This window comes from Fusarium flagelliforme (genome assembly GCF_020744385.1).
Source record: "Fusarium flagelliforme strain FIESC 12 MPI-CAGE-AA-0113 chromosome Unknown B0J16scaffold_10, whole genome shotgun sequence".
NCBI classification, from domain to species: domain Eukaryota; kingdom Fungi; phylum Ascomycota; class Sordariomycetes; order Hypocreales; family Nectriaceae; genus Fusarium; species Fusarium flagelliforme.
The window spans coordinates 71757-85408 of record NW_025763512.1 but is presented as its reverse complement, the minus strand read 5'-3'; the positions used below and the strand labels follow the sequence as shown (position 1 = coordinate 85408).

Sequence of the window (13652 nt, the reverse complement as noted above, 5' to 3'; positions counted from 1 at the left end):
GTTTAGGTATAGCATCACGCTAGAAAGCAATACCGTTATGTGTTGTTTATATTGCGCAGCAGTGCTGAGTAAAACATATGTATTTATTAAACTTTATTGTTGATTATTTAGATGGGAGTCCTTCTCGGGTTTATATCTCTAGATGGTTTCGTCTAGGACTTTTAACTGTAAATCTAGGACTTTTAGACTTTCAGTCTAAATCCTGAAGGGAAGGGAGGTCCTCGGATTTTCCAATATTATATTGGCGCCAGAATGTACCATGGGACTTTGTAGATCTTCACTGCACGCCCCAGGCTTAATATCGGTTGTTTAGAAAGGCACGAAGAGCAATAATGATATTTGCCTCTTCATTTGATTGCAGCCCGTTTTATGGTTGAATAATAGATGATCAAGTGAAGAGGGAAATTGAGAGATTTTTGATCCGTTGGCTTGTAAAGTACGTTATGAATTTTTCGAAAATCGCGGTTTAAGGTGTGACATTCGCTTATCATGCACGTTATGCATGGATATTTGCCACTTTTTCTACGACCAAATACCAATATCAGCCATAAGTGATATATTTCACGCGGTAAGGCCCAGAAGGTCATACAAAATGCCATACGGCTGTATCGTATATAGGATAGGTCCAAATTCAAACTGGCACCAGTACATGAACTGGCCTGAATAGCCTCTCAGCATGTTGGAGCTGGGGACCCGCAACCTCAGAGTCACGCCTCCCGTTAACTCCAGCTCGTTGAACTTCCAGGCTCCGTTCCGGTCGTGTCACATATACTGACTTACACAATGGACAATTGAAATGCTGCCGTTGAAACCAAGTGTCAATGCATTGTCTGTGATAGACATGTTCGCATTTCAATCGTCGAACGGTATCCAAACCCTCAAAGATTTCGAGACATATCGCACTAAATAATTTAAGTAGTTGGCAGTTAAAAGTAAAAAAGAAAAAATCAAGAACGTACCAGAGTTCTAACGAATTGGATGTGTGCGAAGCCAAGGATGACCGCGATTTGGACGCCTGGGGAAATTTGTAGTTTTGGGTTGGACTTGTGGAGTCGAGAGTTTGGAGACCAATTGTACCGTTTGGGGCGTCTTCCCGACTCTCAATATCCACCTGTGCTGCTGGGTGTTGTCTTCTCCGATTTAATATGCATCTTGATCGTCAGTGTAGAGGCACAGGCAGCTAGGGGCGAGAAAACACTGACGGGCCAAGGGCCATTAGGGCCACCACGGCCAGTACGACCGCAGCAATCACGCCCAGCATGGACGAAATCGATAGCCCGGAATCGGACCCGTTTGCCTTCGTTGAATTTGCGTAGGTTCCGTCCATGGCGTATGCAAAGCCTCGGGTATGCGAATAATCCCAGCAATTAAAGTGGAGAATGATTGATCCGTTGCAAAATGATAGTTAGTCAGAGTGTCAGGTTTTCCCCCCGCAAATTACAATGTAAATATGGGCTTTATAACGACAACTCAACTTATCACAGTGTTTCACTAAATGCTGGGTTGATTGAGCATACTTTTTTTTGACGAGGATAATGAAGAAGGCGAGGAGAGTTTCATACTACGGAACCATGGGTTTCGACAAGCGGGGGAGTGCGATTAAGAGTTGTGAATTTTCTTGGTTTAAAAAAAATTACCCCTCCTCCCAGAGAAAAAAAAAAAAAACCCTTAAAAAAACTTATCTTCAACCTGAGTCAGATGCGGAGTCAGATCGCGGTCTGAAATTAGACTTTGTAGTTTGAGAAAGTGGACAGCTGAGTCTGGAAATCGTACCTAGCGCGAGCGGACGGCACCACCAAGTAGTGTGTAGCGTGCAGCATTGAGGCTCACGCTAACAATGTTTCTTGTAGGGCTGCCGGGCTACACGGATAATGCACCATACTTACGATGTGGCTGCTACAAGGTTCGCGCTACGCGTATCGGCGATGAAAGTTGCTTGGAAAGAGGCGTTGATATGGAGGCCGTGCACCGTAACGGGGGTGTCCTCAGAACGCTCAAGCAGCGCTCACATCCACAATCTGTAAATAACTTTAAATAGATGGCGAGGTTGTCGTATCAGCTTGCCGATTTGCATGTGCGTAGCAGTCTGTCGAGCCCTCCTGACCGGCAAATAATGGCGACACTGAGGGATGACAACAGATATGGCCTTATCCATTCTGATATTTCGAGTGACCTGTGTTAGGATACCGGGATAAAACGCGCAACTCATTCTAAATGAGACTACTTAGGGGACCGACGGGGATGGGGCTGGGCACGTATCACAGTGAGGTGGCTGGGTACAGCAGCTTCAGTGAACCCGACGGCACTAGGGAGTCTAGACTGCGGAAATGGTCAGTATACATTGAATTGGATCTTACTTTAATATCGCTAGCTTTTACGCACGCTTCATGGAGCCCTGTTTGGGCTGACCGCGATGAAGGAACACATCATCATCATGAGTCACGGTCGTCAGGAATATACCAAGCCATGTTGTTACTAAAGCTGGCAAACAATAGTGTTGCTTCCTTCCTGTGGCCTGCTTGGGGTTATCGTCGAGCGAAAGCTGCACCTTAGACTGACAGCTCTCCATGTGTCCTAGTGAAGGAAAAATGGCCTTCCTTTCGGGGGGAGGGGGGTGGGAGCTACCCCAACCCCCAGTCTCAAGGTGTGTTGAAGATATGTATGCTTAGTTGGAGTATTGCCAAATACTTAATACATTAAAGGCATGAAATTCTCACTACTTGCAGTAGATTCCCCCCAGCCAGTTCTTGACACGCCAATGATTCCAATTGATTCACCTCCTGTCCCTGAACCAAAAGATTACCGGAAATTCTGCGCAGGTTTTTTTCAGGGTGCTCAAGCGTCTCTCACACAACTACACTGACGATATTCACCCACTCATAGTGGTACAGTGAAAAACCTAAGCCAACATGGACCAGTCTCGAAACCCTTCGTCCTCTGCCGTAAAACATTGCGAGGATGAGAACATGAGTGAGCTTGGTCAGGCGGGCTCCCATTGTACATCGACTTTCCGAGATCCTGCAAAGAGTCTTCGTCCTAGAGTTATCGACACTGTTGATGCAATTTCCGAAACACAGCCAATTCAGGGCGTCGGGAGACCCCAGGACGCCGTCTTGTTGAAACTGGGCATCTTCGACCAAACCGTAGATCCATCTAGTCCATCTTTCGATTTCGAGAGATGGTCCCACATACTTGTCAACTTGAGGAACCAACTAGGTCTTCCAACGCCACCACGTTCCGGCTTTGCCTTCAGGAAGTTGACCGTCCACGGTAGCGGCCCGGCCGTCGAGCAGCAAGACACTGTCTGGACGCTGCTAACCTCGCTAATTAATTCCAGGGCCTGGTTTCGACCAAAACACAGCAAAACTATTCTACAGGATCTTGATGGGGTCGTGCAAAAGGGAGAGCTCCTTCTTGTGCTAGGGCGCCCTGGAAGCGGCTGCACAACCTTCCTGAAAACCATCACAGGTGAAATGCGTAGCTTGGAGCTTGACTCAGCATCAGTTCTACATTATACAGGTGCGTCAAAGACAAAAACCAGGGGCGCAGGAGCACTAACCAGAGAAACCTAGGCATCCCTCACAGAATCATGGCTCGACACTTTAAAGGCGAACTCATCTACAATCAGGAAGTAGACGAACACCTCCCGTACCTGACAGTTGGACAGACGCTAGAGTTCGCCACAGCCATGCGCACGCCACGGGCTCGTCTTCCACATATAACCCGAAAAGATCGGATGAAGCATGTGGTGGAAGTCATGCTATCAGTATTTGGCCTGTCGCACACTCGCAACACAATTGTAGGAAACGATTATGTACGAGGCGTCTCAGGTGGTGAATGGAAGAGGGTCTCGATTGCTGAGACTGCTCTCGCTGAAGCTGCTATATCCGCATGGGATAATTCTACCCGCGGCCTTAATGCTGAGTCCGCCCTACATTTTGTTTGTCGGCTACGCACGCTTTCCGACTGTGAGACCTATTGCCCCTTCACATAGTCAGAAGGAAAACTAAAATACTAACGCCCACAAAGTAACCCAATCTGCAAACGCGGCCGCGATATACCAATCTTCCCAAGCCATAGTAGATCTCTTTGACAAGATCTTAGTACTGTACGAAGGGCGGTGAATCTTCTTCGGCCATGCTGCATCAGCCTCACAGTACTTTGAACGGATGGGCTGGCAACGTCATGCAAGGCAAACATCAGGAGATTTCCTGACTGCAATCACCAACCCAGCGCAGAGAATAGCGAAGGAAGGGCACGAAAATCTTGTGCCAAGAACGCCTGAAGAATTCGAAGGATATTGGCGTGGATCGCCAGAGTATGCTTCTATTCTGGAAGAGATTGAGCAATATCAAAAGGATTTCTGCTTAAAATGGGAGGCGACCCAGAGAGAATTCGAGTCGACCCGCCATAAGATCAAGGCGAAGGGGATGTTGCGCAGAGCTACACAGACAGTGTCGTTTCTAATGCAGACCGCGCTTTGCGCTAGAAGAGCGACCCAGCAGCTTTGGAATGACAAAGCCTCGACCCTTACGACGCTGATTGGAGAAATCGTTATTGCACTTGTGGTGGGATCAGTCTTCTACGGCACTCCAGAAACTTCTGACGCCTTCTTTTCCTACGGATCTGTTCTCTTCTTCTCAGTACTTCTTAATGTCCTGATGTCCATAACAGACACTTACAACCTATACAAGGGACGTTCAGTTGTCCGCAAGCAAGCGTTGTATGGCTTCTACCGCCCGTCGGCAGAGGCGCTTGCGAGCGTTCTCGTTGACATTCCTGTCAAACTCGTGGTTGGGACATGTTTCAACATCATCCTGTACTTCCTATCTGGTCTCGCGACGACGGCTTCTAAGTTCTTTATTTTCTTCCTTTTCGTCTTTGTGGCGACTCTGGCAATGTCTATGGTGTTCCGCACCATCGCCGCAGCAACTGGGACCCTCCCCCAGGCCATGGCAATTTCTGGCTTCCTAGTTCTTGCACTGGTCACATACACCGGCTTTGTCCTCCCTGGCCCATATATGCATCCCTGGTTCAAATGGATCTCGTATATCAACCCACTATCTTATGCCTTCGAGGCATTGCTCGTTAACCAAGCACATGGGTCTAACTATCCTTGTTCTAATTTGGTGCCTCCTTACCCGAACCTGACAGGCGACACGTTCATTTGCCCGGTCCCTGGGTCTGTGGCCGGGGAGACTTTTGTGAATGGGGACGCCTGGTTCGAGACGAGCTACGACTATAGCTACTCCCACTTATGGCGCAACCTTGGCATCATTCTCGGATTCTTGTTCTTCTTCCTGTTCACGTATCTGCTGGCATCGGAACTTAATGTGAATTCCTCCACTGGCCCGGATGTCATCAGTCTATTTGGGGACAGAGCTGGCATACAAAATTATAGGCCACGTCAGGTAGGTGAAGTAGAAAAGACACGGGGTCAATAAACAATGCGGGGCCAATATGCTGCGAGATCTCCGGGCTACGAAGGAGTTGCGCGGCAACCACGCTTCCGTATCTTTCCACCGTCAATGTCAATGGGTAAGGGAATGGAGTCACTTCAGGAGTGGTACTTACGAATGTGATACCAAGACACACTTTTCCCACCCATGTGCGGTCAATATGCGCCGAATCTCATCGCACATTTCGTCTTTCAACATTGCCTCGTATGTTATCCTAGAGCTTACCGACATGATTTCTATAGCGATGATGCCAACCTGCCCATCTGAAGAATTTCCGGCAACATAGGCATTGATGTCGGCTAAGAAGTTTATGTATGGGTAAAGCCCCACGCCGATGCCGTGAATGAATAAAATAGGCGGCCTTGTCTTGGACGTATGTGGACGGTGCCAGTAAGTAAGGCTGTTCGCAAGAGAGGTGCAGGTTGCAAACAGAGTGAAAGGGCGTAGGGGAAAGGTGGCGAGAAACTGCCGAAACGACGTGCGATGAAAGTTGAACGAGTGGTATCGTAAAGAGATAGACGCTATGGTGTCGACAACAAACACGCACTAGAAAGAAGTACGAACAGAATTAGCAACCTAGTGCCCATGAGCCAGCACTTAGGCGCGTAGACCTGTGGGGAACTTACTATATACCATGTTAAGCTCCGATGCAACATCTCTACTTTGTCGAGAGTCAGCCGGAGGCATTTGGCATTTCCGCGGCCAGGCTCTAGCTTCTTGCCCAGCAGCTTCTCTAACTCTTGGGTATACTCTTCTAATTCCTCGTCATAGGCCAAGTCATGGTCTCCCGTGTTCAAGAACGCCCACCGGAAGAAGTCCTTGACGTTATCGCGCTTAATCTCGGAAACTGGCGCATTCCGGAACCATTTTCTTAGGTACTGAGCCGGGTCGGGAATATTCTTGTGGCATTTTAGGAACAACTTCCGGCGATCGGTGCGGCAGAGGGGGACGGGGTGTTTTGCGGCCTCCTGGAGATATTTGTTCAGCGGTAGGTAGACAGCCAAATAGAAAAGAGCCTCTAGAGTGAGCCAAGCCTGTAGTACTTGTGGGAGCTGAAATGGAAGGCGGGCTAGCAGGCTAACTAATGAATAAGCAACGCTGAGTGGTGCGATAAGGTGTAAGAGAAATATGGATGCGCGAATGAAGACGTAGTCCCATAGCAATGTTCCCGCCATAGTAGCGGAGATATATCGTTAGGCGGTGTCACAGGGAAAATGTATGTTTTAGTGTTCGAGCTTAGGCAGTAATTGTTTCTATGGAGTGTAGAATGGTGATACTTATGCTATAAAAAAAAACATCCGTATCTTGATAAGCTTTTAGCGTCAGAGCATCATTTTTTGTTGAATTCAGTCAAGACGATTTGTTGGGCCTTGCACTTGACGTTACCCCACTTACATATGCCTTGTTTAGGCACGTGCTAAACCTAGCATGTGAAAGAAATGATGAGTTTGCCGAGGACGCAGTAGCATTATCTAACTATTCTGGCTTGATCCTGACCACGGCGTCTCATCACGATAAAGAATTATCCGAGGCTGCGATACAAGTAGATCCGTATTGCATACGTAAATTACGAAAAGCAATCTGGGGGTTTAAGCTAAGCCATCTCTCGGGGTATACTTGGAAGCGGGTAGGAGCTTGACCATTTATTTGCCACTGTTCATATCTCAAACCCCAAGTAAGTTCTGACGTGTGTTAGACCAGGTGTCTAAGAAGCAGTGTAAGTTTTATTTCAACTTTAAGCATTTCTTAAATTTCTAATTCGAGTACCCGGCGCCATTGGCAAGATGTCTCTGTTATGCATTCGGGCAGCTGCGCCGCAGTGCGTGCAGAACTACATAAATCATCGACAAATAGCTCCCATTGTTGTGAAACAGAGGGCATTAGGTAATACAACGTAACAGAACTTAATCTAGTAGTGATTCTACGCCGGAGATGCGAGCATCTATTGTACGAGTGGTAGTACAGCTCCCTCAACCTTGTCTCGGTGATTCTATTTGAGTGCCCCTTTGATAGTCCTCAATCGGTAATGAATATAATTATCTCTCGGAAGAACGAGTCACTGAGCTGGAGCTTGGAAACAAAGCCAAAGCTAGGATATTCGCAACATATAGCAGCTACGTCGCTTGTAAACATCATGACTATGTGCAAGTTGTAAATTTCTTATAGCGATGAAAGTGCCTTAGGGTTCTCGGCATATTAAACCCTCTCCGGTAACAGATGGGCATCCTCTGATGCTATCAAGTATTTCCTAACCAGACGGGTCGGCTATCTAAGTCTTGACGACCCACATCTAGACGTTATGCTCCTGCTTTGTTTCACGACCCTTGTTCTCTCGCTGGGCTTCCGTCTTTTGTTGAAGGTGACTTTGGGCAGTAAGCTTCAGCTCGCCAGCCGTCTCCTCAGCTAATAAATACTGATCGGTACTTTCATCGAGTTTGCTAGAGCCTGGTACTGAACATGTAGGGGTAGATATATCCCGTCGAATGGGGTATTCGCTACCAATTGCGACAGTCCCGATATCAGAAGACCTCTGAGCTTGCATGAGAGGAAAAATCACCCAAATCGAAATACTTCATCCACTTCCATTGAATATTGAGTCAGCTTGATTCTTACTGGTTATAGACAGAATATATCTACTAACTTCTAACTGGTGATGATGAAGCTTCCCTCTGCTAGGAACTATTCCATATCGATTGAGAAGATGCTTGGTCTTCTCTGTATTGAGCTCGGGGGTTTTTGGTTGGTCCATGATAACAATTTGGTACTATGGGTAAGTGAGTGATTGGAAAAGGGAACAGGTTGAGGTGTAACGTATATGATAAGCTTGCGTGACAAACAAGCATGCGTGACAAAAATTACAGCCTTTAAAAATCAAAAACACCATAAAAACACAGCAAACCGCTGAATCAATTAAAACTAATCGCTGTGTTCTCCTTCAGACACTGCAACAACTATCTGACATCTTCTTGCATTATGACCGGTCTTGCCGCATGTTCCGCAACGCCTTTCCTTCGCTCGTGCCGACCCTTCCTGGCCACCACCTCCCGACCATTCGGCCACTACCTGCGTATCACCATCTATCTGATCAATTGCTCGCTTTCCTTCCTTTACTGTCATTGCCCTTCCTTTCTGTAGTCAGGTTCTTTTTGCCTTCTGATCCGTCTTTCAAGGTATTCTGACTGGGGTTGAGCCTCAAGCACGGTCTTTGGGGTCTTTGAAACCCCAGGTGTAGGGTGGTTAGCCCCCTCCTCTACAGGCGTTAGGGTCCGTAGCTACACGTCAAGCTTTGAGACTACATATTCTGGGTCAAGAGGAACAATCCCGGCTCCTCTAAAGCCTTCCTTGATATTATTTTCTGTCATAGTTGCTTGAAAGGCGGCATAAAAGGCTGGAAAGAACTTGGTCTTGGAAACGTGGGTTATAGAGCATCGGATCAGAGGCTCGATTTCTCGACCATACGCCTGCTTAAGCACGGAAAAGCACCCGACGTCAAGAGGCTGAAGCAGGTGAGACGAATGAGGTGGCATACAAAGCGTGATGATTTTATTTGCCTTGCAATATCTCTCGAAGTCGACCGAGTGGTGATTCTCGTGCCCGTCGAGCAGAAGACGATAGCGATTTTTTATCCCTTGGTTGTACACCGGTTAAAGTGTTTTAGCCACTCGAGGCCCGTCTCATTATCTGTCCAGCCATTTTCGCTCGTCGCAATAGCTTAGTTGCCCGGGAGGTTGCTTTCTCGGTACCAGTTGGCGAAGTGATACTGGCCCGCACCTATGATGAACGGCGGGATTTCTTGGCCTTCCGCATTGATCGCCTGAATAACCGCTACCCATTCTCGACTTCCAGACTGCACTAATTTCGGCCTCCATGCTTGTCTACGCCTGTCACAACCATTCCACTTGCGATCATTTCCATCATGAAGCCAGTCTCATTAAAGTTGTAGATATCAGCAAGGGTGATACCATACTTGGCGATTGTGTTCTCCACGAGCCTGAACCAATTACGAATAATGGTCGGATCCTCGCATTAAGCTCTACGATAGTCGTACTCGTGACAAAGATGCGCCTTGAGCTCCGTGTGCCGCTTCACAAACTTGGAAGCCCAGTTTCTTCCCACCGGTGGCGCGTCACGGTCAGCAAGCAGCTGGTTGGCCATTTCTTCCACACTACACAGTCGTGGAGGAAACCCTCGCTAATCTAGGTCGAGCATATACTGAACAATTATGTGTCCCTTTAGCTCAGATAGTTTACGTGAATTAGGGATGGTATCACGCCGAGAAAGAATGCCCTTTTGTCTGCGATACAAGGTCCAATAACGGACCTGGTAGATACTTGCGGCACGTCGGAGACCTAATTTAGGGTTACCTTGAAGGGCTTAAAGAGCAAGCAGAATATTTGCCTCGTTACCAGATTGTGGCATCGTTGGTAGTTAACAAATAGTAAATTGGATGACAAGTTGAGAGTTTGAGGGATTTTTGTTGCACTTGGGGGTGGAGAACGTTATATCTATTTAGCTTTTATGAATTCCTTAGATGAGAGTTCTTGAGTTTATATCCATAGATGAGTTCGTCCTGGACTTTAAACTCTTGAACCTAAGATTTTTAGACTGATAGCCTGAATCCTAAAGGAAAGAGGGATTCCAAGATCTTCCAATAATAATAAACGTTATTTAACGAGATTATGTGATTCTTTAAGGTATAATATGATTGTACGAAGACTAAAATGCTCCCTTGAGACTTTTGTCGCTTAACGTTTCCGCTTCAATCCCACGGTAACGCCAGCGGAAACTTGACTAATGCCATGTGATGCGACCGGAATCTGTAAAGACACTAGAAGTGATAAATCTGGGGGTGAAGATGTCAATGTCTCAGGGAATGCGCTCACTTGTGAATCAACACAACGCATTCTCTGACCTCCCGAATGCTTGCTTGCAAGGTCAGCCTGCTTGAGAGATATTTTGGTAGATAATGTCTTGTTAAGTCGCACTGTCTCGTTGAGTGTATTTTTAATCCTGCACTAAGCTCTTGTAAATGTATCGAAGTCTGACATAGCCAACATGCCATCACCAGAAGTCAACACGGCTACCCCATGGCTGATGTAGGAGCTGTGTTCATGGGGTCGAGTATGCTTAATGGCCCTTTCTGAAAATGAGGAAAATGCAGCAGGGCAAGTAGATTCCAAGGCTTTGTCGGGCGCCAGAAGTTGGTCTTTCGCTGGAAGGCGGCCAAGCTCCATCGACGACGACAACACGGTCTGTTTCCCCGAGCCGACCGCCTCATTCGTTTTGCTGCGCTTGCACCGTCTTTTCAGTAAAGGAGAAGTGGAAAAAGCGTGAGTGGCGGCAAGGGCTGAATCTTGGCATGACGGATGCCAAATGTGGTCGGTGGGGAGGTAAGAAGCGAAGTATCGGACGAGGGAGTCCAAAGAGTTTGTTTGGAAGAGCTGGACTGCATGTTCCCACCGAGGCATTTTGATGAGCTTTGGGTTTCCAATGATTTCAAGACTTGCGGATTCAAGAGATTTATTTAATTCGGAGAGACGTCGTTGTCTGCGATGGTTGGCTAAATGGTGAAATTCGGCTGTCGACTGCGCTTCGTAGGATATTTCGGCTATGTCACAATAAAAAGCTTCAGCATCTTGGATGGGGATCGTGTAAGTATTGTACTGGTCGTGCAGCTTGGTGAACAAATCCTCTTGTTTCATGTCGAATTTCCAGGCTGGCCATGTCCATAACGGGTCGTCCATTTTATCGATATGACCCCTTTTAGATTGGTTATAGCAGCGGTAGATCGAAGTTGGTGATAATTAGAAGTTAAAAGTGGAATAGCAGAGGAGATGCACGCTTGGCTTTAGAAGCGAATATCTCGAGGACCCTGTATTTTGTGGCAAGCCAGCACTAACGCTAGCGGAAGAAAAGTCTTATCGCCTGACATCTCAAAGGAAAGGGGGGGTGTCGCCATAGTTGTCCCAGAGGGTAGCGTGGAGACTTACATAATAAATATGTCAGGGAGAGTAAGCATGGAAGGATAGTAGTGCATATTCTTATGGTCTGGAGCGATCGATTGCAACCTGACTTCAGAGGGTTGCATCCCGCTCCTCCTCAATTGCAAAACTACGTCACTGGTGGCAACATACGAGGTCAGCATCACCTGGAACCTGGTTCTTTAGTACGCACCGGCCGAGCGAAAATTATCATAAGCCATGTACTTTGTGACGCTTAGTTAATAACGTACGATAGATACGTCTCCACTTCATATTGAACTGATTAATGGCAGGACATGGGTTTTATCAGCTGTTCCGCTCATAATCGAAACCAAGGAGAAATCACTTCACAATAGTGAATAGGCTACAAACCGGCACTACACAGTTGGAAGTCCTTGCCTCCGTAAGGGATAGGTATAGTTACATATTTTGTTGCTTTGGAAATGATATGATGCGAACTAAATGACCATCTGCACCACGACTTCACATTGTGTTCACTCTCACAAGCCATAATGCCTTCCAAGCGCCACGAGCCATCCTCTGGCAGTTCGCAGGGCGCCGAAAAGGGACGTACCGGTATTCATGAGCACGATAAACGTCCACATGAACCAGCTCCCCGTCTTTCCCACCTGGAACACCTGACAGTCCGTGTCTCCGATAACTCGATTCGAAGTCTTGCCGGAGCCACCAGTGCGATAGCCTCTAGCATTGTAACAAGTCCTCTGGACGTTATGAAAATCAAACTACAAGGAAGAGGTGGACTCCAACTGTGGACGCTTGACTCTGTCAGAAAACGACGTTCATTCCAAGAGAGAGGTCTCATAGGCACTGGCCGAGCAATATGGCATGAAGGCGGATTCATTGGCATGTACCAAGGACTCGGACCGACCATGCTAGCAAATATTCCTAGGGGGGCCATATACTTCACAGTATATCATAAGATTAATGATTCGCTTAAGAAAGTATTCAGTAAGTCACCTTTATTATCCATTCTATCAAAAATATGGCGGGTAGTACTAACCTCTGCCAAACGGCCAACAATAGACGTGGGTATGCTCAAGCATATCTGCAGTTACTGGAGGTACTTTTTCTATATTATTCACGAATCCATTATTGGTTATCAAAACCAGACTCATATCTCAGTCAAGTAAATCTACGAAGAATACTCCGAGAGAATACAAGTCTGCCATAGACGTAGCTCAGAAGATGTATTTCCGAGAAGGCGCCGCTTCATTCTATTCAGGACTAACTCCAGCTCTGCTCGGGGTGACACACTTAGCTGTACAGTTTCCATTATATGAGCAGTTTAAGATATACTTGACTGGATCAGGGCTTGGGAATTGGCATGAAGGCCAGGAATGGCTCCAGATCCTAGGGGTACTCACAGCTAGCGTGGCGAGCAAAGCGTGTGCAACTATAGCCACATATCCACACGAAGTTGTTCGAACAAGATTACAAACGCAGCAGAAAGTATACCTTTCATCACCAATTGAACACGCAAGAGCAAGGGATGGCGGAGGCCTATTGATGCGTGGGAGTAGCTCACAAAGCGAAAAGGTGTGCAATGCAGGGAAAATATGGGAGAGATTTCCCCGACTAAATTGGGGTGTTATGAGCACGCTTGAAATGATCTCGCGGGAAGAGGGCTGGCGTGCCTTATACTCTGGCATGGGCACTAGCTTAATCGGGGCTATACCAGCCTCTGCAATGACAATGCTGGTGTATGAGGCAGTGGTGTGGCAGATTAAGAAGTCAAGGACACAGGGCAAAAGAAAGCTCGAAATGCAGGATATACCGGTACACACCACTCGATGATGAAATCATAGAGTTTGGCAACTCAGGCACGCACATCACAAGCATAGGAAATGTCACGGTCCATGTCAACACTTCCAACAGGCTCAGGTCTAATTCAACTCGAGAACGGTGCTTATGTCCCTGGATTCCATTGGAACCTCATCAACACGCACTCTCTCGAACAACAAGGCCTTTATTTTCAACACAATGGCCTGGGTCGCTCACTTCTATTGCGACTACTCAACTTACCATGGCTCCTTTAACCTAACCCTACATCATTATTCCAGCTCCAAATTCAAGTGAAAAAGGACTTTGACGCGTCTTGATTGGGCCGTTATCCCTGTTTTCCTCTTTCACTTGAAAGGGGCTACTTGGCGAGACTGCCGCGACTCCACTTTCAGCGATGGCAGGGGCGCTT

General features: G+C 47.1%; 5 protein-coding genes across 5 annotated transcripts; 2 read left to right on the top strand and 3 right to left on the bottom strand.

Annotated features, from left to right (window-relative positions):
* Window positions 1-745: 745 nt before the first annotated feature.
* On the bottom strand, window positions 746-901 carry B0J16DRAFT_251585 (uncharacterized protein; the record flags this gene model as incomplete). Its single annotated transcript, XM_046123102.1, has 1 exon — window positions 746-901. A coding segment is annotated over one exon (156 nt), but the record flags the coding sequence as incomplete, so codon positions are not given.
* Window positions 902-2966: 2065 nt separating this feature from the next.
* B0J16DRAFT_419407 (ABC-2 type transporter-domain-containing protein) lies at window positions 2967-5597 on the top strand (the record flags this gene model as incomplete). The annotated part of the gene is made up of 4 exons (XM_046133827.1): window positions 2967-3519; window positions 3573-3968; window positions 4030-4103; window positions 4158-5597. 4 exons carry the CDS (start codon window positions 2967-2969, stop codon window positions 5442-5444), a joined length of 2310 nt encoding a protein of 769 aa, XP_045977272.1. The 3' UTR covers window positions 5445-5597.
* On the bottom strand, window positions 5508-6686 carry B0J16DRAFT_48977 (uncharacterized protein). Its single transcript, XM_046133933.1, has 2 exons — window positions 6086-6686; window positions 5508-6005 (listed from the first exon to the last, which is right to left on the bottom strand). The coding sequence occupies exons 1-2, from the start codon at window positions 6632-6634 to the stop codon at window positions 5571-5573; spliced, it is 984 nt and encodes a 327-aa protein (XP_045977271.1). The 5' UTR covers window positions 6635-6686; the 3' UTR covers window positions 5508-5570.
* Window positions 6687-10204: 3518 nt separating this feature from the next.
* On the bottom strand, window positions 10205-11400 carry B0J16DRAFT_365655 (uncharacterized protein; the record flags this gene model as incomplete). The annotated part of the gene is made up of 2 exons (XM_046130037.1): window positions 10544-11400; window positions 10205-10474 (listed from the first exon to the last, which is right to left on the bottom strand). Exons 1-2 carry the CDS (start codon window positions 11201-11203, stop codon window positions 10205-10207), a joined length of 930 nt encoding a protein of 309 aa, XP_045977270.1. The 5' UTR covers window positions 11204-11400.
* Window positions 11401-11952: 552 nt separating this feature from the next.
* Window positions 11953-13255, top strand: B0J16DRAFT_393414 (mitochondrial carrier domain-containing protein; the record flags this gene model as incomplete). Its single annotated transcript, XM_046132057.1, has 4 exons — window positions 11953-12308; window positions 12411-12582; window positions 12613-12648; window positions 12752-13255. The coding sequence occupies 4 exons, from the start codon at window positions 11953-11955 to the stop codon at window positions 13253-13255; spliced, it is 1068 nt and encodes a 355-aa protein (XP_045977269.1).
* Between the last annotated feature and the right edge of the window lie 397 nt (window positions 13256-13652).